A 26,870-nucleotide genomic window follows, 5' to 3' on the forward strand; every position below is an offset into this window, starting at 1 on the left:
CCTCATGTCCTATGCTGGATCCTACATCAGCTCTGCCTTCTGCTCGCCATCAGTTCAGGAAAAGCATATTTCAAAGTTAGACATGATGTTAGTTTTATTCAGGAAGCTGTTAAGGGGTTGACTGAAATTTGAGTTCTAGTAGCCAATCCACGTATCCCCATTGTAGGGGCTCTTGTGTGGTCCCCTTTGAGGGAAGGTGTCAGTGCCCTTGTTCATCTGTAGCCTGAGCTTAGGACTGACCATGCAACAGTTGGAAAAGTCCACTGCCGGGAAACTGGGTCAGTTCTCAGGGTGAGGTTATTCTGTGCCTGTCGACACCTTCCTGTCATCCATCTCAATCAGTTAAGTGTTTGGCTCACTTGCTTAACCTCAGCTCCAATTTAAGAGAGAATAACAATATGTAATTGTGATATTAGGTCTTCTGTTATTGGTTCAATAATCATGATATATTGTTGAAATTTTTTTCGGGTGTACTTTCTGGCTCACAACTACAAGATGGTGCACTTTCTGGCACAGGACCACAGGATGTCTGGTGCCTTCCTTCCCTTGTCACCAGAGGGAATTTTTCTGCTGCTAGACAGATGAGGAATTTGATGTAGAGGAGTCATCTTCTGTGTTTAAGTGGCTCGTTGATAGTTTTCCTTTTATTATCATTTGGTTGAGATAAGAGCTTGAAGAGTTTTCTCACATTCTGGTGCATAAGGCATCATTCTAGAATACCAGGACTTGTCCTTATTTACTGCTACGCAGGGCCACATAGTAGGTGTTTGATGCCTTACTGGCACTTGATTGTCTTTTCTGTTATATGTGAAGAAGTTTTTTGCTGCTAGGGTTTGGAAAATGAATTTTTTTTTTTTTTTTTTTTTTTTTTTTTTTCCCAGTGCAGAGGCAGAGTATTTAATTCAAATCTTTTCTCTGTGGGATTAAAGTTGTGTTTGCTGAGTGGTCTGCTTTCTCCAAAGACAAGCTTAGGGAGTTTTGACTGCCGTTTGTTTGGGTGTCGAACCCAAGCACGGGTCTCGTTAACACTTCTGCAGAGTCGGCTTTTTCCACAAGGCTGCTCTTACCTTGTCTGCTACCAGAGAGCCTTAGCCCCTGACAGGGATCCATCTTCTGGCTTCTGGCAGCTGTACAATTCAGAAAGAATCCCAGATCAGGTTAGAATGTTTGGGTTAGTAAGAAACCTTAAGTTGGCTTGGCTGACCAGATTCTTGACTAGCCATGCTAACCCACCGTCTTTATCTCGATGTGGAAATCGGCTATCTTTAATAGATTTTTAAATGAAATTCATTATTTGGATACTTCCTACTGTTTAAGTAGAATCGACATAGCCTCCCCAGAACTTGGTGGGCTGTAAAGAAATTATGATGAGAACTAAAACATTTGATATACCTGGTAGAGAACTATACAGTCATCCAGGTTAGCCAAACAGTTATAATCTTTTTTATTTTGATGCTGACCACACCAGCTGTTGCGAAGATATAGCTATCTTTAACCGTAGGTAAATATCCAAATAATAAAGTTTTTTATGGTAAATATTAAAATAACTTTGAAATGTATTGTAGATCACATAACAAGGTTTAGTGTTTTTCCTTTATTCCTCCAGAAATAAAAGAGGTTCAAGAACGATAGCATTGAGAGTGAACCATTTGGCCAGGTTTTCAGGATGCAGGTTGAAGAGCTGTGAGTTATTCAGTGTTTAAAAAAAATATATATACATGTATGTATGTATTGTATACGTACAGACAGGCTGTCCCCGGTTATTTATGGGGAGAGGGGATTTCTGTACCAATGGCTTGATGATAAGCGAAAATCTGAGATAACTGAAATTTGCCGATAAGCGCTGAAATTTGCCGATTTTCTGCGCTTATCGGCACCAATAACCGGTTAATGGCACTTCTGTTAGGTATGTATTGGCACCAGTATGCTATTATCCGTACTGATAACCAGAAATTGGTGCATTTTGGCTGATACCGGGGACTGCCTGTATAATATATGTATGTATATATATTTTATAATGTTGGGTTGGGACTGCTGCTTTTTGTCCAGTTATGTAGTTTGGTTTGATAAATTAACTCCAGTGTAAACAGTTGTTAATTCAGTATGCTAACATTCAGGATTGTAAAATTTAGTCTTGCATATGCAGAATGCTCTCACACTAACCATCTTAATGAATGTCAGGTTACTTGCAAAAATTGCAGAATACTAACATCATTTGCATTTGTATTTAACATAAAAAATTAACTCTAAAACAAAAAGAAGAAAATTCTTTCTCTGCTTCATAATGGATGACACATAGAGCACCAGTCAGACACCTTTAAGTATGCCTAGAGGAAAATCTCATAGGAAGGTACTAAATGTTAATAAATCTATTTATTGATATAATTTTCATCCTCTTGACCTTAGAATTTGACTGGTCTCTTGTGTCAAATACAAAGTTTTTGGACTTAAATTTTGTGTGTGTGGGTTTGTGTTTGTGTCATGAATTTTCGATTTTACTTTTCTAGAATAATTTGGGTGGCTTTTGCTTGTTGTTTTTGCTAAATGCTAAATATATTTTTCATCTTGAAAGCTTATCTGGTAATATTTTAAGAAAAGTTCCCTCGCTGTTATTATCCACAAAGAATTTTATTGATTCAAAGAATGCGTTTTCAGGTCAATGAAACAAGTATCAGTGTTAAATTTTAATGGTACTTTAGTCATTTAATTATTAAAGGAAATGAGAAAGGTTGTCATAGGTTAGTTAAAGCTGGCATCATGGTGTCTGCCTCCCATGCTGCAGGGTCACAGCTTACAGAGCAGTACTGTGCTACAAGTCTGTTCATGTTTGAGTGAAGACGTATACTAAGGGCATCACTACAGCTTCCACGGGACCTATAATAGATCCACATCACCTGTGCATCTCATGCCCAGTGCCGTTCCTTATGACGCTCCTGATTGGCTGTTGATAAGCCAATCACAGGGCTGGAAACGAGAGAGAGAGAGAGAGAGAGAGAGAGAGAGAGTGTTCGCATAGTCATAATGTAGGTTCCAACCTCCCCTGGCAAAAATGTCTTGCAAAAGTTATAACTTTCATAACACCTCAGTTTTACCTGCAGAAAAGTAGTGTTTTCCAATTGCATCACTAAGCATCTACAAGCCAATGATTCAAGGATTGGAATGATATAATAATTATGAAGAAAATATTAATATATGATAAAAAGGAATAATGAGAGGGAGATAGGAGGACTGATTGTAGTGAAAGAAAAATCAATGGGATGAATGAATTTCCTCCATAAGGTATCAATATCTAAGTAACAAATTTTTTCATGTAGAGGTTTCCGCAATAGGATATGAAAGAGGGAAGGTGATAATGATAGTAACGATACTGAAGTCTTAATATTCTTTTTCTCCCATAATATTGCTTCTATCAAGGGGTTGTGATCATGATGATGATGTCATTGAGTGATCACTTGAGCAACACCTGACTACATGAAGATGAGAGAGAAGAGAGAGAGAGGAGAGAGAGAGAGAGAGAGAGAGAGAGAGACTACTATTCTTAATATTTTGCTTGTTATTTTCAGAATATTGATAGCCCTACCTATAAATTGTTTGGTAGCATTGTCTTCCATGACATTTAAGCTACAAAACTGTATGAAACACAAGATGATAAATGATGAATGCACTGCAATCTCATGTAAGGAATGTAAGGATATATTTTACAATAAGAATTTCATGTTTAGTTCACTATAAATATTTTAGCATTAAGTTTACTGAAGTAAATATTTGTATATCATTATAATCCTTAAATCATTGGCGTGATGATGTTTAGTGATGAGATTGGGACACTCCTTTTCTGCAGGTAAAACTGAGGTGTAATGAAAGTTAAAATTTTTGAAAGACATTTTTGTCAGGAGAGGTTGGAATGTACATCCTGACTATGTGAATTCTTGAGAGAGGCTGAGAGTTTCCAGCCTTGAATCAGGAGCATCGTAATAGAAGGGCCGAGACATTAAATGCAGGGTTGATGTGAATCTATTATAGTAGGCTGTGATGTCCAGTGACCACTCTCACTGGTGAATCTCTATTACTACACTAAGGCTTTTGCAATGAGATTTCAAACCCTTGGAATGAACCTCAAGCTTATTATTATGTTATGTTCTTCATTCCAAAAGAAGTTTTTTACTTTCCAGCAGCCAAAAGGTTTTTGAGTGAGTGCTCGCCATGGTCATGAAGTCCTTGGACTTGATGCCAGGGGTTATTCCCCCAAGGATACTGGGAATGGTAGATGGCTGGTGTGAGTAGCCCAGAACTCTAGGAAGTTGCTCGTGCATAGTTTTAGAGAAAACGGAAATGTATGACTTGTATATCGTACTTAGGAAGGGAATCTAAGGGTTGAACCTGGAAAAAATGTGTAACCAAATAGGGAAGTGGTTTTTATTAGCACCTTCATGCTAGCAATAAATGGCATTCACAAGCAACTACCAGACAGAATAAAAAATGATGTGTGATCGATTTTGCTATGTAATATGCAGTATCAAACATAAGACATGCAGTATGTATCATCATTAGTCCCTCGTTGGAAAAGTGGGTTACTTGTTTGCCTTCTGATTCAGTGGTCCGAAGCTCGATTCTCCGCTCTGCCAACTGGAACCAGAGGAATGTATTTCTGGTGATTAGAAATTCATTTCTCGATATAGTGTGGTTTGGATCCTACAATAAGCTGTAGGTCTCGTTGCTAAGTAACTAACTGGTTCCTAGCCCTAAAAAATATCTAATCCTTCAGGCCAGCCCTAGGAGAGCTGTTAATCAGCTCAGTGGTCTGGTTAAGCTAAGATATACTTAACATTTTTTAGTATGTATCATCAATTTTGTTATTGTTAAAATTTATTCATGCTCTTCATTGGTACATTTTCAATTCTCCAGAGAAGAAAACAGCAGTAATATTATGTGAAACTTGTGTAGGAAAATAAAAATTGACTTAAAGATTAAGTCAGACAAATTTTTGACATCTTATAGAGTACCCGTAAATTAGACAACAAATTTTTAGGCATTGGCAAATCCAAGCAGGACAGTGCTTGTAATATACATAAAAGTCAAATTCACTAATGCATAAATTTGATTAAGAAATTGTATTTCACAAAATGGGTTATGCTGTTCGTCCTCTTAAATCTAGTGCAACCTTGTTTCACTTTTGAAGTAGTTACAACTAGGTAAACCCCCTAATCTCAACCCCTTGATGACGTGGGGCACTTAAGGATCCACTGCAGGGAGAGTATGCTCATTTGTCCCCCTCTCTGCAGGGGATTCAACTGAACATTGTGACCTTTAACTCCTTTACTCCTTCTCCTACTATAAATTTTCCCTTACTATCTTTCCTTTTTTTTCAATCTTGGTTTGGTATTGGATTATGGATCATGGTTTTGTTAGGTATTGAATGGTCCAAATTTTTGTATTTCATTGTTTATTGGTCAATTTAGCTTTATTATAAAATTTACTGTGGTGTTTTTGTAGGGCTTGGAACGAATTAGGCAATTTACATATAAAACGTAGTTCTAGATACGAAAAGCTCAGGTTACGAAGGCCGCTTTGGAATGGATTAATTTAGTATCCTGACGCACTACTGTATATAATATTCTTAGTAAAAAAAGAAATAAAAACATGTTAAAAATTGCAAAAATAAGATTTGATGGCCAAGATTAACGTAAGAAAATAAAATTTTTGTACATGAACTTCCCTGACAGATATATACTTAGCTATAGTCTCCGACGTTCCCGACAGAATTTCAAATCTCGCGGCACACGCGATAGGTAGGTCAGGTGGTCTACCTTACCCGCCGCTGGGTGGCGGATGTACGAACCACTCCCGTAAGCTTGTCAGATTTTTCTCTGTCGCGGGAACGATAACAACTGTTGTCGGTTCCTCTCGATAGTTTTTCGATTCTCGCTTGCCTGGAGTTAATTTGGACTTCTTTTGGTGACGTATTCGCTTTGTTTGGCTTGGCATACGCTGATTGTGGACCGGTTTGATTTTGAGTTTGATTTTCTTTAACGATGTCTGATCTAGAATCGGTAGTTAAAACTTCGGTTTTGTTTAGGGTTTGCGTGAATGAAGGATGTAAGGTGAGGTTGCCGAAAGCTTCGGTAGACCCCCACTCGGTTTGCATGAAATGCAGGGGGAATGAATGTGCTTTTGCTAACCCTTGTAATGAATGTAAGGGATTGAATGAAGAAGAATATAAGGCTCTCTCTTCTTATGTTAGGAAGTTGGAACGTGATAGAGTGCGTAAGGCTTCCTCTAGAAGTTCTAGCAGATCTAGAATGAGTGAGTTGGATGTGGATCCTAATAGTACTAACGTAGAATTAGAACCTTCTTCCCAAGTGGCAGCCCCGGCTCCCCGCACCGAAGCCGAAGATTCGCCTTCGGAGGCGGCAGCTCTGAAAGCCAAGAATCGTTCTATGGATCAGAAGATTCGTCAGTTGGAAGGTAAGGAGAGTGTTAGTGATCAGTGCAGTGTCCCCAGTGTTGTGGAGGGTGCGTCTGACCGGCTCCTTAGTGCCTCTAGGCCTAGACCTCTTCCAGACTCCCAGTTCCAGTTGGAGTAGGAAAGTCGAAAGCCGCAGGAGGGCTAGGGAGAGCCCCCCACCGGTCAGGCGTCCCCTCGGCAGATCCTGAAGTACGCTCCCAGGCTGCCTCGGATCGCTACAAGAAGGAGCTCCTACGCCAATGCTTCTCCTCTTCGTCGTCTCCCTCTCCGAAGAGAGGTTGGAACTCCCCGGATGCGTCGCGCCCGTTGAAGAGGGCTTGGAAGGCTCCCTGCAGTCCTTTGGCTTCTAGTCTGGAGGTTTTCCCGGAAGAATCGTGGGTGGAGGCGAAGAAACCCAAGAAATCCTGTGATCGTTCTTCTTCTCGCGCTCCGCGCTCGGCGCCTGCTTCCGAGGAAGAACAAGAAGATTCTCCTACGAGAGTACTCGCGGGACTTCAAGCTCAGATCACGGCGCTAGCAGACTCTCTAGGAGTTAGATCACGTAGGAAGAAGGACGTTTCTCTTCCGATCAAGAGATCTAGGCGCCGCTCTTCAGAGGATCGTTCTCCTTCATATGGGGAGGTTTCGTATGAAGGTGGGGGCTCGCGTGAGCGCCCTCGCTCGAGTGAGCGCCCTCGCTCGCGTGAGCGCCCTCGCTCGCCTGGCTCTCTTTCGATTTCAAGACGCCAAACATCGGTAGGACGCTCTATGGAGAAAGAAGTTTTTTCTCCAGATTGGATTCCCGCTTCCGGTAAGCGCACTGCACCTGCTCATCACGCGATTTCTTCAACTCCCTCGCGTGAAACTTCTCCTCAGCAGCCTCAAGATTCTAGAAGGCGCCCTTATACAAGTAGGCGTTCTTCTTCCAGATGGTCACTCTCCTCGAGTGTCGGATCGTGACTTCTCTCCTGACAGGCATCTAGAGTCTGGTAGGAGTCCGTGTGCATGATAGACGGCCTACTGTTAGCCGCTCCCCGCAAGGTAGGCACCAAGAGCCTACTGCACATAGATCTCCTAGTAGGCGCTCGTCTCTTTTAAAAGGCGTCATACTCCTGATTATTCTCCTAGGGGTCAGACAACAGAGTCTTTCAAGCGCCCTTCTCGTGTAGGCGCTCTCCCGCTTCTAGGCGCACTTCTCCTGACCGTTTGTCTCTTGGTAGGCACCAGGAATCCCGGAAGCGCCCTTCTCCAAGTAGGCGCTCGTTAGTTTTGAAGCGCCCTTCTCCAATGTTACCCTCTTGTTAGACGTCAAGAGTCTCGCAAGCAGCCTTCTCCTAGTAGGCGCATTTCGCCTTCCAGTCGGACTTCCGTTGATCGTACGCAACTGGACAGGTATGGAGGAGCGCGCAAAAGCGCTCTGCTCTCGATAGGCGCTCTTCTCCTGGCAGCCGCTCGCCTCAGGATAGGCGCATAGAGTATAGTAGGCGCTCGCCTCCTCGTAAGCGCCCTGTGGATGTTTCCGAGGATTCTCGGAGTAGGAGCCCTACCTCTCCTTCGGCTGAGAGTCCGTATACCTCGAAGAGGGAGTCTCATCGTAGACTTCCCAGATCTTCTCATCGTTCTCCAGTGGATGTGAACTCTTCTAAGAGAGGGCGTTCTCCAACCTCTCGCTCAACTCCTGCTAGGATCCCTTCGTCACATAAGGATCTTCCGCGCTCGCCTCGAGAAGACGTCCTAGAAGGTTCGGATGAGGAACCGAACACTTCGCGCTGCTGCTGTCTTCTTACAAGAAGCTTACAGAGCTACTTTTACAAGTTTTTGGGGATTCCCTTACGCCTACGGCTTCCTCCTTCTCCTCACTCACTTTTTTCAACGGCGAAGACAGCGAAGAGTTCTTCTTGTGTGAGGATGAAGCCAACTCTTTCTATGAAGAAGGCACTGAGGAGTTTTGGTTCCTGGATGGCTTCCAAAGAAGAAGCGGGGAAAACGATGTTCGCTTTTCCTCCTTCGAAGTTATCAGGACGCGCTGGTTTCTGGTACGAAACAGGAGAGCCCTTAGGATTGGGTCTACCGTCTTCGGCTGATTCGGATTTTTCGGCACTGGTAGATTCGACAAGGAGAAGCTGCCCTTAACTCTGCTAAGACGACTTGGGCAATGAATGAATTGGATCATTTGCTCAAAGGTATGTTTAGAGTGCTAGAAGTATTTAACTTCCTTGATTGGTCGTTGGGAGTCCTAGCCAAGAAAATTGAAGTGCCAGAGTCAATTTCGCCAGAAGATCTTATGTGTGTTTTGTCTTGTATGGACAAGTCGGTAAGAGACGGAGCGAGTGAAATCGCCTCCCTTTATGGGGCCGGGGGGGATCGTGAAGAAGAGGTCGGTTTATTGTTCCTTCTTAACGAAGTCGGTCTCCCATGCTCAGAGGTCTTCTTTGCTGTTTGCTCCTCTGTCTACTCAGTTGTTCCCGAAAACATCGAGTGCAGGACATTTCGAGGTCACTTTCGGCCAAAGCCACCCAGGACCTTTTGGCACAGTCGGCAAGAAAACCTCGCCCTTCCTTCCCTACCAAGGCTAAGAAGGAAAAGGCAAGTGTTCGAGAACCCTTTCGAGGGGCATCTTCATCAAGAAACTCTACGTTTAGAGGTCGTAGACCTTCAAGAAGGGGTAAGACTTTCGCCAAGTCTGTTAAGGCCCCCAAATAACTTGCAAGTCCTTCAATCAACGGTGGGCGCCAGACTCTTAGAGTTTGCAGAAGTCTGGGCCCAAAAAGGGGCGGATCCTTGGACCCTTTCTATTTTGAGGAGAGGTTACCTCATCCCTTTCGTCGAAAGACCTCCCTTGACGGCCATCCCAAGGGAACTGACGGCCAGGTACAGAGACCCCATCATGAATCAAGCTCTCCATCTAGCAGTAGATCAGATGCTGGAGAAGGGGGCTATATCGAACTAGTGACAGACCATCATTCATCGGGCTTCTACAACCGCCTTTCCTAGTTCCGAAGTCCTCAGGGGGATGGAGACCGGTGTTGGATGTAAGCGCCCTGAACTTCTTCGTAGAAAGAAGAAGTTCACGATGGAAACGCCTTCATCAGTGCTGGCAGCACTTCGTCCAGGGGACTGGATGGTTTCCTTGGATTTACAGGACGCTTACTTCCACGTACCGATCCATCCTTCCTCGAGGAAGTTTCTCAGATTCATGATGGGGGGGAAAATTTTTCAGTTCAGGGCTCTGTGTTTCGGCCTCTCGACGGCCCCTCAAGTGTTCACGGGGATTTTGAGGAATGTGGCTCAATGGCTTCATTTGAAAGGGGTGAGGATATCCATGTACCTCGACGATTGGCTAATAAGGGCCAATTCAGAAGATCGTTGTTTGAAGGACTTACAAGTAACTTTAGAATTGACGAAGGCTTTGGGACTTCTCGTCAATTTCAAGAAGTCATCACTAATTCCCGAGCAAGAGTGTGTGTATCTCGGGATACAGATGAACTCTCTGAGTTTTCGGGCTTTTCCCTCGCAGGAAAGGATAGCCCGAGGATTCGAGAGAGTAACAACCTTCTTAGGGAAAGAAGTATGCACAGTGAGGGAGTGGATGAGTCTGCTGGGGACGCTCTCCTCTCTGGAGCAATTCGTTTCCCTAGGAAGGTTGCACCTGAGACCACTCCAATTCTTTCTTCATCGGAATTGGAGTCGTCGTTCTCAGGATTTGACGTTCTCCCTGTCGTTATCCCAGGACATCAAGAAACATCTCTTATGGTGGACAGATCCCAACCTCTTTGCGAAGGGACTGTCTCTTCAATCACAGACCCCCAACCTGGTGTTGTTCTCCGAGCGTCGGACATGGGTGGGGTGCAACTCTGGGAACCAGCGAAGTGTCAGGTACCTGGGTGGGGGACCAGGTAGCCTGGCACATCAACAGAAAGGAGTTGATGGCTGTGTGGTTGGGCTCTGAAGGCTTTCGAGCCCAAAGTCAGAAGATCGGTAGTGCAGGTCAACGCGGACAACACTACAGCTCTGGCATACATCAGGAAACAGGGGGGGACGCATTCTTCTCCCTGTACGAGACAGCAAGAGACCTTCTTCTGTGGGCAGAAGAAAGAGGAATCAAGCTTCTCACCAGGTTCGTGCAGGGAGAAAGGAATGTAAGAGCAGATCTCCTCAGCAGGAAAGATCAGGTCCTTCCCACAGAGTGGACCCTTCATCTGGATGTATGCCAGAGCCTGTGGAAGTTATGGGGCAGGCCACACATAGACCTCTTTGCCACGTCAAAGAACAAGAGGCTGGATCCTTACTGCTCTCCGATATCAGATCCAGAGGCAGTAGCAATAGATGCTCTTCTTCTAGACTGGAACGGACTCGACGTCTACGCGTTTCCCCCCTTCAAGATCCTGGGGCTAACCATCAAGAAGTTCGTAGAGTCCGATTCAACGAGAATGACCTTAATCGCTCCCTTTTGGCCGGCCCAAGAATGGTTCACAGAGGTTAACTGGAATGGTTAGTGGACCCTTTCCAAGATCGCTCCCCGGCTAAGGAGCGATCTACTCAGACAACCCCACTTCGACAGGTACCACAAAAAAATCTCCTCGCTCTCAGTCTGACTGGTTTCAGACTGTCCAAAGTTTGGTCAGAGCGAAAGGCTTTTCAGCAACAGCTGCTAAAGCAATCGCAAGAGCGAGGAGACCTTCCACCTTGCGTGTATACCAGTCAAAGTGGGATGTCTTCAGACGTTGGTGCAAGAGGAAGAACATTTCCTCTTCCAGTACCTCTGTGACCCAAATTGCGGATTTCCTTATTTTCCTCAAAGAAGAATGTCATCTGGTTGTGTCAACTATTAAGGGATACCGCAGTATGTTGGCGGCGGTATTTCGGCATAGAGGCTTAAATATATCCGATGATAAGGACCTGCATGATCTTATTAGATCATTTGAAACCATTAAGCGTCCTCATGTAGTACCGAACTGGAATCTAGACGTAGTCCTACAATTCCTTGGATCGTCTAGATTCGAACCTCCTGGCTTAGCCTCTTTCAAGGATTTGACGAAGAAGGCTATCTTCCTTTTGGCCCTAGCTACAGCTAAGAGAGTGAGTGAGCTCCAAGCTATTGAGGGCAATGTAGGGTTTAAGGAAGATTCTATGGTGTGTTCATTTCTTCCAAATTTCCTGGCAAAGAATGAAAACCCATCACGCCCTTGGCCCAGGAGCTTTGAAGTTCGTAGTTTATCTTTTCTAGTAGGGGAAGAGCCTGAAAGAACTCTTTGCCCTATGAGAATTATGAAGTATTTCCTTAAGAGGAAGGAACAACTTAAGGCTAATCAAGATGTGCTTGGTGCTCCGTAAAGGACCCCACTCGGCCATGTCGAAGAATGCTCTTTCCTTTTTTCTGAGAAGCCTTATTACAGAGGCACATGTTGCCTGTAAGGAAGATCATTTTAGACTACTGGAAGTGAAAGCTCACGAGGTGAGAGCCATCGCAACTTCGCTTGCATTCAGAAAAAATATGTCTGTGCGGAACTTGATGGAGGCGACTTTTTGGAGATGCCAATCGGTTTTCGCAAACCACTACCTACGTGATGTAAAAATCACATATGATAAATGCCTTCGCTTGGGTCCTTTCGTATCGGGCGGATTCGGTGCTGGGGCAGGGAGCTGAAACTTATCCTGTGTAAATTTTTTATATGTTACCCTATATTTTATATTGTTGTTTTTGGTTGTCTGAAAGAGGTTGCAGGAGGCACCTCTTTTTGTCGTAATATTAACCCTTTGTATTTTGGTTAGGTGGTCTGGTGGGTTTTGGCTCCTTGCAGAGGTAGTGGTAAGGATCTGTTAGGTAAGCGGACAAGGTCCCTCTAACAGCATCCGACTTGGATTCTACCACAATAGGGGATCACATATCCCAGTGGTAGATCCGAGAGTCTTTCAGCATCAGGTCACGTCCTAGCTGTAGCTCTCCAGGCAATGCAGACTCAGAGATAGTATCTATGAAGTCTTCATCCTGAAAAGGTGAGAACCAAGGTTTTTATATCCTACAACATTAGTTGTTTCCCGTCTTACCTGTATTATTGAGCTGTCTCTTACCCTCCACCAAGGGTGCCAATCAGCTAAGTATATATCTGTCAGGGAAGTTCATGTACAAAAATGATATTGTTAAAACTACAATAAAGTTTTGTACATACTTTACCATGGCAGATATATACGATTAATGGTCCCACCCAGCCTCCCCTCAGGAGACAGGTGGAAGAGAAAAATCTGACAAGCTTACGGGAGTGGTTCGTACATCGCCACCCGCGCGGCGGGTAAGGTAGACCACCTGACCTACCTGTCGCGTGTGCCGCGAGATTTGAAATTCTGTCGGGAACGTCGGAGACTATAGCTAAGTATATATCTGCCAGGTAAGTATGTACAAAACTTTATTGTAGTTTAACAATATCATTTTTAGGCCAAACCAGAGAAGTAAGACCATGTATCTCGAAGTGTCAAAATTGTAGTAAATATGGGCTTGCAAAAAAATATTGTTGAAATGATTTTGTGTGTGTATATTGTGCAGATCTGAAGAACATGGCATTCAGTGGAAGTGCAGTACTAATCCAAAGTTGATTAACTGTAGGCAAGACCATCATACAAGGCCCAAAGAATGTATAAATGTACTACAAAATATCCACTACAGAGTTAAGAATATTTCGGGAAAGAGCTGGGATGTCTATAAAAGAAGAAAAACTGTTAAAGGTGAGAGGAATTCAAAATCCGTCTAAGAAACTAACTAGAACAGTGCAAGAAAAACACATATAGATAGTAGTAATGGAGCACAGAAAAATAAATTCCAAGAAAAGATTAATGCTCCACAGAAAAAACTAAAGTGGTAAAAAATCAAGAATCAGAGGCAAATGATATAGATAATATTTTATTGGATTCTTTTAAAATATTAATGCAGATAGCTCAAGAAGAAACTACCACAGAAGTAATAGAGGAAAGTTGTGCTGGACTAGAAAATAAGGATAAAAAGAGGCCTTTGAAGAGAACACCACCCAAAATTAAGAAACTTTGGTTAAACCAAAAACAAAGTATATGAAGAAATAACAAAAATAAAAACAAGCTGAGAATATACCTTTATCTCCTAAATAGTGGAGGATAGTAGCCCAGATAATCAAGGTAATTGTGCGAATTGTGATACAAGCATGAAATTTTGCACAAAGGCCCACTAAATTGTTTTATATACTTTCAAACTCCTGATTAAAAAAAAAATCCATTTTTTCAAAATGGCCTCCTAATTTTTCAATATGGCAATTTTTGCAATGGAAGAAATCTGAAATATCGACTTCAAATTATCTAGTAACGTTCTTTTGAATAAAACTGGTGAATTAATTTATGTACTTCCAAGAATCAGTAATGTTAGTTTCTAATATTTTTGTACTGCACATGCACAAAAAATAAGAATAAAAAAGGGATTTTGACGTAGGAAAAATCTATTTCTGGTCGAGGAAGCCGTGTCGCCCAGTGAAATACGTTCCTTTAGCGCTATTTCTAAGGTAAATATTGCTATAATACCAGAGAACTGGTAAATTGGACATGCCAGAATTTTCACCGTTTAAACATGACTTTTTTGGTATTTCAACCTACGTTTGAAACAAAACACATGAATAATTTTTTTGTTGTTGCCCCTATATTCAAATTTCGTAATATTATCAAATAGTATTTGCTCATGCGCAAAAAAAATAAGAGCGATTTACATGCACTACCAGTTCTACTCATAATATCCCCCACTAAAAATACATAACATTAAAACATATGGATGCAGATATTCAGAACACCTAAGAAATGGAAAAGAACCATACCATAGATAATCAAGTGAGAAGAAGTTACCCCATCACCAATAATTGGTACAAGATGAACAAAAGAAACAAATATACATGATATAACATGTGGATGTAATAATTGTTTCATTGAATTGTGCAATAATAACAAAAACCTATTAAAAGAATTTTTATGAAATATAGAAAAAAAGAAACCTCTGATTTGAATACACATGTAAAAGGATGCATGTGCATCAAACACTTAATATGTTATAAAGAAAAACAAATGAATGTCGTGAGTAAATTATTAGAAAATTCCAAGTTGATAAAACCAAAATAGAAATCAAAGTTTGACTAATAACAAAATACATATTTTCAGTAGCTATGTTATGCTATGGAAAGTAAATGGTTTACACACCAGATTACACCTAGGGAAATGCACCAGTAACTAAAAAAAAATATGAACCAATAATATTATCTTTACAACATGTCAACAAAACAATATCAACAATAAGTAAATATACCTTAGCATTTACATCTAGAGATAGTAGCAACTATGAGATTCCGTCTCAGAAAAAGAACCCTGGTATGCCTAAGAAGACCTCTGATTGAAGTTTGACTATTCTCAAGCATCAATTACTTTCTAATTTCTTCTTAGGCATACCAGGGTACTTTTTCTGAGACGGAATCTCATGGTTGCCACCTTCATTAAATCTGGCCACCCAGTGTCAAACTGAATGCCTCCTCACAACCAGCTGATCCGATATCTGCTTTGTTTTAAGGCCAGATTGCTTCAGCAACATATTTCTGCTATTTTCTGTTGACTCAAATCATTTTCTTGGCCCATATTAAGGTCACAGGTGGCAATAAAGTGATACATAGTAGGCAAAAATTGTGGTGGAAGCGCTGACCAAAAAATATATACAGCTGCTTATTAAACATCCAAGCAAGTGACTGAGCACTCTCACCTTGTCAGTGTCCAAGCTCCACCCCTCTCTCTACTTGCTGTAGGCAGCCTAATGCACCGACAAAATTTCCTCCCAACTTTTCTGTTCCTTCAAAATTACTGTAAAAGAAACTTGACAAAAACTGACTAAAGTAAAAATTGATTCACAAACCTCTATACAACAAAATCTTTGCAACTTTTAAAAAGGAAGTAATTCAAGGAAGAATGATTTCATGGAGGAGATATGTATCAAATCTGTCTAATAATACTCCATGCCAAAAATATGGGAAATTTTCCAGAAAATGAATTTACCAATGTTAAACCACCTAGACATGCCATATTAAAAGATGAACAAAGAATACTTAATCCAAAAGAAATGTAAGTAGTGATAGAAATTTAGATGAATGCTTCAGCACAAAGAAAAATAATATAGAATGGATAATGTGTATTTGAAAATTTAATATGGAAGGGCTGGAATTTGCTGTCTTGTACAGCAATAAATCTTCTCCTGGAGGTGACAATATATTTATTTTGAGATGATCTACCACTTAGCACCTTTGGGAAAGTCATACTTATTATAGTATTATAATAATTTATGTCTGAAATTTAATTCCTGATGAACGGCATAAAGCTATACTAATTCTTATCCCCAAATGTGGAAAGGATCCCAGTAGTATATGTAAATAATTACAGGTTGATTTCTTTAACAACTTGCTTGTGGAAATTACTACAAGAAAGGGTAAATGCTAGACTATGATGGCACATTCATGAAAGTGAAATAAAGACTCCCACTCAGTTTGGGTTATAACATAACAGCTCTACATTGGATTCTCTTATCTAACATAAGTATGTGGTCTTAAAATCCTTTAAGACCACATACTTAAAGGATTTTAACAAAAACAAATTACTGTAGCTGTCTCTTTTGCATCAAAAAGGCATACAATACTACATGGAGGTATGCAGTATTAAAAAATTTATATAAAAACATTGTCTGTGGACATTTACCTAAGTTTATCCAAAACTTTTTGACAAGTCACAGTTGTAAGGTGAGAATTGATGATTTTTTTTCCAGAAAATATTTCGTGTTTAAAGTTAAATTGAATTATTTTGTACTGAATTTTGATGCTGGGAAAGGAAAATTGTCAAACGCTTCATTTGTGTGTAAAATTGTTCAAGGTGTGTTTAATGGTTTGAAAACAGGTTGTTTAATGTATGACACTTACCTGGCAGGTATATATATAGCTATATTCTCTGTTCCACCTGGCAGAAATTTTCAAAACTCGCGGCAATCGCTAGTAACCTATTAGTAGTTCAGGCAACCACCACCCCGTTACCGTGGCGCTAGCGCTAGGAACCGTTCCCAATTGGGCCAGATTTTCTCTGCCAGCCGAACCGGCAACATTGTTGGTGGTTCCCTGCTAGAATTTTCATTCTCGTTGCTGACTGATCTTGGATTTTGGTATTGTACTCGGAAACGTTAGCTTGGCATTCGCTTTGGATTGTTCTTTAAGATGTCTGACTCTGGAAGTATGTTTAGAGTGTGTGTAAAAGAGGGGTGTAAGGTAAGATTGCCGAAAGCTTTGGTCGACCCTCATACCGTTTGTAAGAAGTGTAGGGAGAATGTGTGTACTTGGGAGAATAGATGCATTGAATGTGAGAATTTATCAGAGAAGGAATGGAAGGTCTTTATGAAATATGTTGAGAGACTTGAGAAAGATCGTGTAAGGAGATCTGTTTCTCGTAGTGAGAAGTCAAATTCTTCGAGTAAAAGGAGTGATTGTATTTCCTCTCCAGCTCCTTCTAATGTAGAATTGGTAGTTCCTTCTCCCCAGGTATCTCCTGCGCCCGCTGCTGTATCGGAGGAGACGAACGATACAAATATTGTAAAAGTGTTCGCTGCCCTTGCGTCCATGGGCGACCAGATACAGCGACTCACAGATAAAGTTAGTGCTTTCGATGTCAGTGAAAGTGATAGGTGGAGGGGCGGGGGCGTCTGATCGTCTCTCTCGTGCTCCTAGACCTAGACCTCTGTCAAGCTCCCAGACCCAAGGGAGAAGGCATGTCGACAGTCGAAGGGAGGCGAGAGAGGTTTTGTCACGGTCAGGCGTCCCTTCGAACAGTCCTGTTGCAAGTTCCCAGGCTGTTGCGGTTCGCCGCAGAAAAGGCGTAACTGGGAAGTGTGCGTCCTCGGAAGGTTCGACTTCTGAGAAGAACGTCTGGTATGCAGTGGTGTCTCGCCCACTCAAGAGGACGTTCAGGACGTCAACGGCTCTCGAGAGACAGGCGCAAGGCAGGGAGGCTTGGAGTAGTCCTGAGGGTGTTGTCATCCTCGGAAGACGGGGACGCAGTCCCGATCAAGAGGAAAAGGATTTTTCGTACTAGAGAGGACGCAGGACGCACTGGTGATATACGTCCGTCTCGGCATGGTATTTCCATGGGAGAATCGCCTCCATCTTCTTATGTATCCTCCCCTCGTATTTCTCCGTCGGGTAGAGTACAGGATCGCTCTCCGTTAGGTCGCAGTCCAGCTCGTAATCCTCATCCTTCGTCGTCTACCATGCAGGAGGATAGTACGAAGCATTTCTTACGGAATGCAGTCCAAGTTGGCAGTACTGGTGAAGTCTTGGGATGCTACTGAACAACCATCTTCGAGGCGTAAGGACGATTTCCTTCCCATTAAGTCTTCTAAAAGGGAAGACAAGGACGCGTTCGCCGAGAACTCAGGGCGAACTGGCGCTAGGAGGAAAATAGTTTCCGAAGAAGCAGGACGCAAACGTCAGGACGCGGGACCAATGGTGGACGCAGGACGCAGGCGACAGGAAGCAGGCGTTTCTACGATGGACGCAGGACGCAGGCGGCAGGACATCGAGAGGCGGGCAGGACGTCCGACGCCTCGGTAGCACCGCAGGACGCAGGTCCGGCACGACCAGCCGAGAGGCTGGCAGGACGCCGATGCCTCGGTAGCCGCAGGACGGCAGGCGGAGGACGCTAGTCCGTCAACGAAGCGTCAATACGACGACGACTTAGAAGACATTTCTTCAGCAGAAGAAGAGTTGGAAGTAATTGAAGAAAAGAATACGGAACCTTCTTCAGATTATAAGGTTCTGACTTCACGTCTTATTGCTGTTTTTGAGGGGGAATTTAAACCGACAGCTCCGTTATCCCCCTTATCACAGTTTTCCAAGACTAGGACTCCAAAGAAGTCCTCTTTCCTGAAAATGACGATGTCAATTTCGGCGAAGAAGGCCCTTCAACGGGTGAATGACTGGATGAAGGAGAAGAAAGAAGCGGGAAAATACTCTTTTGTTTTTCCTCCAGCTAAGTTAGCTTCTAAATCAGGAGTATGGTATGCTACTGGAGAAAGTCTAGGCCTGGGAGTACCTGCCTCCTCCCAGGGGGACTTCTCCAGTATAGTAGACAGCTCACGCAGACAGGCGTTACAGTCGGCCAAGGTCTGGTGGACGTCTTCGGAATTTGACCATCTATTTAAAGGGATTTTTAGGACTTTTCGAAGTCTTCAATTTCTTGGATTGGTCTTTGGGAGCGCTAGCGAATTCCCTAGGAGAAGAGGATTCGCAGGACTTAGAAACAGCTAAGAGCATTATGTCCTGCATGGATAAGGCTCTTAGAGACGGAACGAATGAGCTGGCTTCGTTATTCACAGCAGGAGTGCTTAAGAAGAGATCGCAGTTGTGTTCGTTCGCCTCAAAAGGAGTTTCTAACTCTCAGAAATCGGAGTTACTGTTCTCGCCCCTTTCGAAACAGCTGTTTCCTTCAGAGGTGATTAGGGATATAGCGCTATCCCTTTCGCAGAAAGCCACTCAAGATCTTCTTTCGTCTTCAGTTAAGAAGTTCTTACCAACCAAGTTGGTGAAGAAGACGCCAAAGGATACTAGACCGTCGCAACAGCCCTTTCGAGGAAGAACATTCGCTCGACCCGCCGGGGTAGGGTAAGAGAGTACCCGCGGAAAGAGGAGCCAAGACCCCCTCTAAAGAATGAGAACTCAGTCCTCCAGACGACAGTGGGAGCCAGACTTCAAGGTTTTTGGGAAGTTTGGCAAGAAATGAAGGCAGATCCCTGGGCTGTCAACGTAGCTCGGGAAGGATACAAGATTCCTTTCTTGAAAAGACCTCCTCTCGCAACATCTCCGAGAGCCCTCGGGGCAAATTACAACGATTTAGAGAAGAAAGCGGCTCTGTGGGAGCAAGTAGCTTCCATGCTAGAGAAAGGAGCAATAGAACCTGTTCTGGATCACGAATCTCCGGGATTTTACAACCGTCTGTTCCTGGTTGCAAAGTCCTCGGGAGGTTGGAGGCCAGTGCTGGACGTAAGTCAACTGAATCTTTTCGTAGAAAAGACCAAGTTCACTATGGAGACGAACGATTCAGTACTGGCAGCGGTACGTCCAGGGGACTGGATGGCGACTCTGGACTTACAAGACGCATACTTTCCTATTCCGATTCATCCAGGAAGCAGGAAGTATCTAAGGTTTGTGATTCAGGACAGGGTCTTTCAGTTCAAGGCCCTATGCTTCGGCCTTTGCACAGCCCCTCAAGTGTTCACGAGGATGATGTCCAATGTGGCGAGATGGTTACATTTAAGAAGGATCAGAGTGTCTTTGTATCTGGACGACTGGTTGATAAGATCCCAGTCAAGAAGTCAATGTCTGGAGGACGTGAGTCAAACATTGGACTTAGCAAAAGACCTAGGTCTGGTAGTGAATATGGGAAAATCCCATTTGGAGCCCCAACAACAGATAGCGTGATTTGGGGATTCAGATATCGGCAGTGACTTTTCGGGCTTTTCCGTCCCCCGAAAGGCAAGCCCAATGCAGTCAGAAGGTGCAGGACTTTCTAAAGAAAAAGACCGGTTGCTCTGCAAGACGATGTGGATGAGTCTACTGGGCGCGCACTCTTCGCTAGAGAGGTTCATTTCTTTAGGAAGACTGCAACATGAGGACCTCTTCAGTGTTTTTCCTGAAGGATTCATGGCCAAGAAATTGCAACCGGATTCCTTCCAGTTTCTAATTCCGGCCGAAGTAAAGGAGGAATTAAAGTGGTGGCTAACTCCAGGCAGGTTAGCAAGAGGGATGTCGCTTCAGCAGAAGAACCCAGACCTCGTCTTGTTTTTCCGACGCGTCGGACGTGGGTTGGGGAGCGACATTAGGCCCTCAAGAGGTGTCGGGACTTTGGAACAAGGACGAAACAAAGTGGCACATAAACAGGAAGGAACTGTTGGCAATTTTCTTGGCCTTGAAGCACTTCAGAGAGTTGATTCGAAACAAGACAGTGCAGGTCAACTCGGACAACACCACGGCTCTGGCATATATTCGAAAACAAGGAGGAACTCATTCTTTTCCCCTTTACAATCTGGCAAAAGAAATTCTGCTTTGGGCAGAAGAGGAAAAGGTCGTGATACTCACCAGGTTTATACAAGGAGAGAAGACGTGACTGCGGACCTGTTGAGCAGAAGAGAGCAACTTCTTTCGACGGAGTGGACGTTGCACATGGAGGTTTGCCAGAACCTGTGGAAGTTGTGGGGCCGTCCGGTAGTGGATCTGTTTGCGACAGCCAGAACAAAAAGGTTACCAACATATTGCTCTCCGATTCCAGACCAGGAAGCAGTGGCGGTAGATGCATTCCTGATGGATTGGTCAAACTTAGATCTGTACGCTTTTCCTCCGTTCAAGGTGCTGGGGAAAGTGATGAAGAAGTTCAGGGAGAGCAAAGGAACGAGGATGACCTTAATAGCCCCGTTTTGGCCGGCCCAAAGTTGGTTCACAGAGGGTACTGGAATGGACAGTAGATACGCCAAGGACTCTTCCTCTAAGAGTAGATTTACTCAGACAACCCCACTTCGACAGGTTTCACAAGAATACCCTCGCTCTGGGTCTGACTGCGTTCAGACTATCGAACGTCTGGTCAGAGCGAGGGGATATTCGAGAGAGGTGGCCAGTGCAGTGGCTAGAGCCAGAAGAACCTCCACAATCACGGTGTATCAGTCGAAGTGGGACAATTTCCGGAAGTGGTGTAAGAACAGAAAGTGTCTTCATCCAGTACCTCTGTGACCCAAATCGCAGATTTCCTTCTTTACTTGAGGAAGGATTTACACTTGTCAGTTTCGACAATCAAAGGTTATAAGAGTATGCTAACCTCAGTGTTTAGACACAGGGATCTAGATCACTCGAATAACTTAGATCTGAGAGATCTGATTAGGTCGTTTGGGACGAAGAAACAATCAGAAGGCAGGCCACCTGCTTGGAACCTGGATGTGGTCTTGAAGTATTTAACTTCTAGCAAATTCGAACCGTTAGAGAATCCTCTCTGAGAGATCTTGCTAAGAAGACTATCTTTTTAGTAGCATTGGCAACTGCTAAAAGAGTTAGTGAGCTTCAGGCCATGTCGAAGAAGGTGGGATGGAGGAGACACGGCAAATGCAGTGTGTTCATTCCAAGAAGGTTTCTTGGCCAAGAATGAGGATCCAGCTAATCCTTGGCCAAGATCCTTTGAAGTTTTGGGTCTAAATGAATTGGTCGGTAACGAGCAAGAAAGAGTTCTCTGCCCAGTGAGAGTGTTGCGATGTTATATAGAAAGAACAAGAGTTATCAGAGGGAAGTCTGATGCTCTGTGGTGTTCAGTTAAAGACCCCACTAGACCCATGACGAAGAACGCTCTAGCCTTCTTCATGAGAGAGTTAATTAAAGAGGCTCATATGTTGTGTGAAGAGCAGAGCTTTGGTATTTTGAAAGTGAAGGCTCATGAAGTCAGGCAGTGGCGACTTCATTAGCTTTTAAAAAGAATTTAGCCCTCAAGGAAATTATTGAATCCACATATTGGAGAACTAATTCAATATTTGCGTCTCATTATCTTAGGGACGTTCAGACAACCTTCGATAATTGTCAGACGCTAGGTCCATACGTGTCCTCGGGCACAGTATTGGGCAAAGGAGTTACTACCCCATAACCTTCTTTTAAGCTAGTTGATTTTATTAGGTGATGGTGTTTGTGTTTATTGGTCGTCTGAGAAAGGGTGCGGTACTTCTCTCAGTCGTGTTAGTATTATCTGGTGATGGTGTGTGTGTAGTTCAGGTAAATGATCTGTTACTAGCTTGAATGCCGTGGCATAAGAGGGCTGTAAGGATCTGTCAACACATTGGTCACGTCCAGTTGTCAGTTCCAGTCTTAGCTTCTTCAACATACAGGACACTTCCTTGTTGAGAGCTACTAAGGTTTAAGCAGGCTTAGAGGCAGGACCTATGAAGTCAGCTACCTTAGCAGGTAAGGAACCTGGAGTTTTAATAATATTTTAATAATATTTTTATACTCTAAGAATGTTGCTGTCCTTGACCCACCTCCAAATGTGTCAATCAGCTATATATATACCTGCCAGGTAAGTGTCATACATTAAAATGAAGTTTTTATGATAAAACAAAGTTTAATGTATACTTACCTGGCAGGTATATATAATTTAATTCCCACCCGCCTCCCCTCAGGGGACAGGGTTCAGAGAAAATCTGGCCCAATTGGGAACGGTTCCTAGCGCTAGCGCCACGGTAACGGGGTGGTGGTTGCCTGAACTACTAATAGGTTACTAGCGATTGCCGCGAGTTTTGAAAATTTCTGCCAGGTGGAACAGAGAATATAGCTATATATATACCTGCCAGGTAAGTATACATTAAACTTTGTTTTATCATAAAAACTTCATTTTTCTGATAAGTTAGGATATAATAAACCGTACAAAAATAAAGGAAAGGATAAGGTGAGGAAGTGTATAAAGAAAAATATAAGCAGTCTTCAAATAAGGACAGTAGGAGCAAATGGGTCTTTATGAAAAAACAGTATATATTACCAAAGAATATATTTTCATCACAAACTAGAAACTGAACAAATATTTTAGGAATAATCTGTATATCTTATTTATGATTTAGACTAAGTTTCTGCAAGGTACATGAAAAGTCAAGGCAATTAAGGCTTAGATGACTTACCAATACAATAATGACATGCAGAAGCAAAATTTTGAAGTTGTGATCTTAAAAGGACTTTCAGTACTTCAATTTTTTTAAGCCATTAGTCTATAAGTTTTTTAAGAAGGATTATTTTAGCTTTGAAAATTCAGTTATTCCAAATACTAGAGCATTCATTTAACCTTGGAATTTAGATTTCGCAAATCACTTTGATTTAAATAGGGTCGTGTACAAGTTTTAAATTTCATCATGACTTGCCATTGACAAAATCAGTTTCCCCTTTCAAATTCAGGAACCTTTTTCAACTAAGGATATGGCTGCTTCCTTGGCCTTTTATGAATTGCTTAAAATATTTTTTTATTGCATATACTATGATTGACCTGATTTTACCAGTAAAATTTGTTTTCACAAATGATAGACTGTAATGTATTTGAACCAATATAGTACATACCAAAATTCCGTAATATGTGTATGAAACTGATTTTTTTAAATAATACAATATAAAAATTTGTTAATGTGCAAAGCTGCAAAAGGACATTCTGTCATAGTGTATACAGTGGTACCTCAGTTCATGAACTTAATTTGTTCGAGGACGCTGTTCGTGACTCGAAAAATTTGTAACCTCATTCAACTTTCCCCATTTAAAATATATAATGTAAAAACAAATAATTTGTCCAAACCTCCGAAACACCTTTTCTTTCCATTTTTTATGGTTTTCTGGCACAAAGTTATGCTTTACTTCAGTGCATCCAATAATATTGTACGTATTTTCATATTACTATTGTATTATAAAATACAAACAGTAATCAAGCGAGGTAAGTTTATTTTGCTGTATTGAACTGAAATCAGAGATATTTATTCTAGATAGCGTAAATGAATCTCTAAATACCCTATTTTATGTTATATGTATCGTTGTAAACAAAATTTAGTTATTTTTTTTTTGTTAGTTATAGCACTGGAGCATGTTTATTGCGTAAAATAAATCAAATTGCGTTCAATATTTTTACTTTATTTCATCAGAATACTACAAGCTTTACATAGTTTTGATTATAACACGTTTCTCAAATTTTGTTTACGGTTGAGTTTGATGGTATACTATACCGATGTTTGCAGGAGATTCATCCATGTTGCCGATGCACAATATTAGTCGTAAGCACATGAACATTCATTTCTCAGCTTCAGCTACAACTTGTAGCTTAAACTTAGCAGTATGTAAATGCCCTTGCCGATCTTTTTTCCAAAGCGAATAAGGATATTGTAATGTAAAATGTATCACTCCTATTCTACTTAATGTCATTTGTAACATAACTACAGTCATTTTTTTACTACTGTATGATAGTTGAAATGCAAGGAAACCGCTGTTGTTATCGGATTCGGTTGTTCATAGCAAATCAACTGTTTCTGGCTGTATGCATTTACACAACAAGTATAAAATTACTAATGATTCTTTTAGCATTCTCTTTTACTTTTTTAACTAATTTAGAATATGGAATAGATAAAGAGATGGAGGAAAGGGGTTAGCCTAACTAGAAAATGGGTTAGATAAAGAGGAGGAAAAGAGGTTAGCCTATTTTTGTGTGTTCGTGGCTTGAAGCACGATTCGCGAATGGGAACAACAATTCATTGAACATCTGGTTCGTAACCCAATTTGTTCGTGAACAGGACTTCTCATGAGCTGAGGTACCACTGTGCTCTATAATAAGACTTTTTCATGTGTTTTTGTAATGAGATTAAGAAAAAAACCCAAATATATTTTAGAATGCTGAAAACTCAAAAACAATAAAATTTATATGGATCTCCAAATTAATTGCAAAGATTAAATATGAGCACATTGAAAGTGTTTATTAAGTGAACCAAAAAGTATTAAGGAGATTAAGAACTAAGCCATAAACTAATTTTGATATAGTATAGTCGACCTACAGCCTTTTGTATCTCCTCCTCCTTGATGTACGTATGGAAATTTCATTCAGGCTACAATGGTGTGCTACCATGGTGTAACTTTTGCCTTCCTTCAGCATATCGAGAAGTTTTACCTTTTCCTTGAGCTTCATGACCTCCTCCTTTCGTTTAGGCTTTTGCCAGAAGCCTTAGAAGGAGCAGGGCATTTAGGAGAGGTATCTTAGAGTATGACTGACTGAGATACACAAAGATTTGAACAAAACAAAAATATGCGATAACGTATGTATCATTATACCTATTAGTAGTATTGGAAATAATGGCTATTTCAGCTGCATGTATTTTGTATAGAAGTTTCTCTGTTCTTCTTATTACTGACTTTTCTTCTGTACAAAAATTGGCTATTAAAATGCTAAATGGTGGGGGGGGGGGGTCATGTAAAAAATGTGGTATTTGTAAAATAGGTTCTTTGCTCCTCACTCTTAAGGGTATCATTGATGCTTAGGTTATTAAATTTTCAGGACTGTGTTTTTGGAATTTGAGATCAGATTCTGGCTTTCTAGAGTTGGATCTTTCTTGCAGAAAAGGCATCTGGGGGTTGGAGACCTGTAGTTGACCTCTCTCCCTTGAACAAGTATGTATTACAGACTCAATTCCAAATGGAAACTGATTTTCTGATAGAGGACAGCTTCTTGTGTTTTTTCAATTTTGTTGGATGCATAGTTTCAGTTACCAATTCTTCATAGCACCCAGAAGCACCTCCACTGTTTGTAGTGGGACCATTTTCTAATTCAAGGCACTCTGTGCTCCAGACTGGCTAAAGCTCATCAGGTATTTGCTGTAATCTCACCTTGGGCTCATTTGATGGACATTCAGTAATGAAAGAAGCTAATAGTAGTTGATCCTAGCTTCTTCCAGGGATTGGCTGTTATGTTAGAAGATAGAGACAGACTTCTTTCCTTTTGTCATGAACTAGGTATCCTAGTCAAGTGGAGAAGTCTGATCTCAACCTTAAGCAGCAGCACCTGGGTATGCTTTTGGATCTGGAAGTAGTGAGAGCCTTCCTGGTGCAGTCCCACAGAAGCAGCTACAAGGCAAAGGCAGTAATGGCACAGTTCTTGCTTTGGCAGGAACAACCAACTCAGCTTTGACAAGTAGTCTTAGGATATCTGTCATTCTTAGAGGAGCACCTGCCACGTGGATGGAGTCACTATCGCTCGCTACAGTGGCAACTGGAGCAGCATTGGTTGGCATACTATGACAGCCCCCCCTTCTCAGCTTGTTTTTTGAGGGTCTGAAAGTCAGACACCTTATAAAGGGAGTTCCTTGACACCTGCCCGTCCAGAGAGGCCTCTGTTCTCAGACACATGGAGAAGGGTTTGTGGCATGCATCCGAGAGGCAAGCTCATTTCAGGTGTGTGGCCTCAGGACAAACATTGTCTTCATGTAAATGTCCTGGAGAAGTAGTGGTGTGGTTGGAGATACAGTTTTTCCATGAAAAGGCACTGGATCTCCACAACCCTACCAGTGACAGACAAAATTTAACAAACCATTTATCTTCCCCATCCTCTTTGCTGAAGCCAAAGCCAAGAAGACTGAATAGAGAATATATATTCTCTTCCATCCTGGGATTTGTGCCTGACTTTGTTTTTGGTGACAAGGATGAAATGCTACTTCGTCCAGTTTCCAATATCAAGCATATCTGTAAAGGACCCATTCTCAGAGACTAGGGTGTGAGAAACTTTTTTCAATACAGGTAGGCGTGAGGAGGAGGTTTCCTGGAATATCCTCTCCTGGCTTTGTTCAGTAATAAAATGAGTCTCACTCCTCTTGGAG

General features: G+C 42.1%; 1 protein-coding gene across 14 annotated transcripts in view; it reads left to right on the forward strand.

Moving 5' to 3' along the window:
• LOC135217291 (atlastin-like) overlaps positions 1 to 26,870 on the forward strand; it is a 473,758-nt gene that overhangs the window by 47,158 nt on the left and 399,730 nt on the right. For 8 of the 14 annotated variants that reach the window (XM_064253090.1, XM_064253071.1, XM_064253100.1 and 5 more), the window contains one exon: positions 1,607 to 1,683. The exons of the other annotated variants lie outside the window; for them this stretch is intronic. In XM_064253090.1, the coding sequence (XP_064109160.1) occupies positions 1,667 to 1,683 (17 nt within the window). In that variant the 5' untranslated portion in view covers positions 1,607 to 1,666. The remainder of the gene's footprint in view (positions 1 to 1,606; positions 1,684 to 26,870) is intronic. 14 annotated transcript variants of the gene reach the window in all.

This window comes from Macrobrachium nipponense, chromosome 19, assembly GCF_015104395.2.
Source record: "Macrobrachium nipponense isolate FS-2020 chromosome 19, ASM1510439v2, whole genome shotgun sequence".
In the NCBI taxonomy this organism is placed as follows: domain Eukaryota; kingdom Metazoa; phylum Arthropoda; class Malacostraca; order Decapoda; family Palaemonidae; genus Macrobrachium; species Macrobrachium nipponense.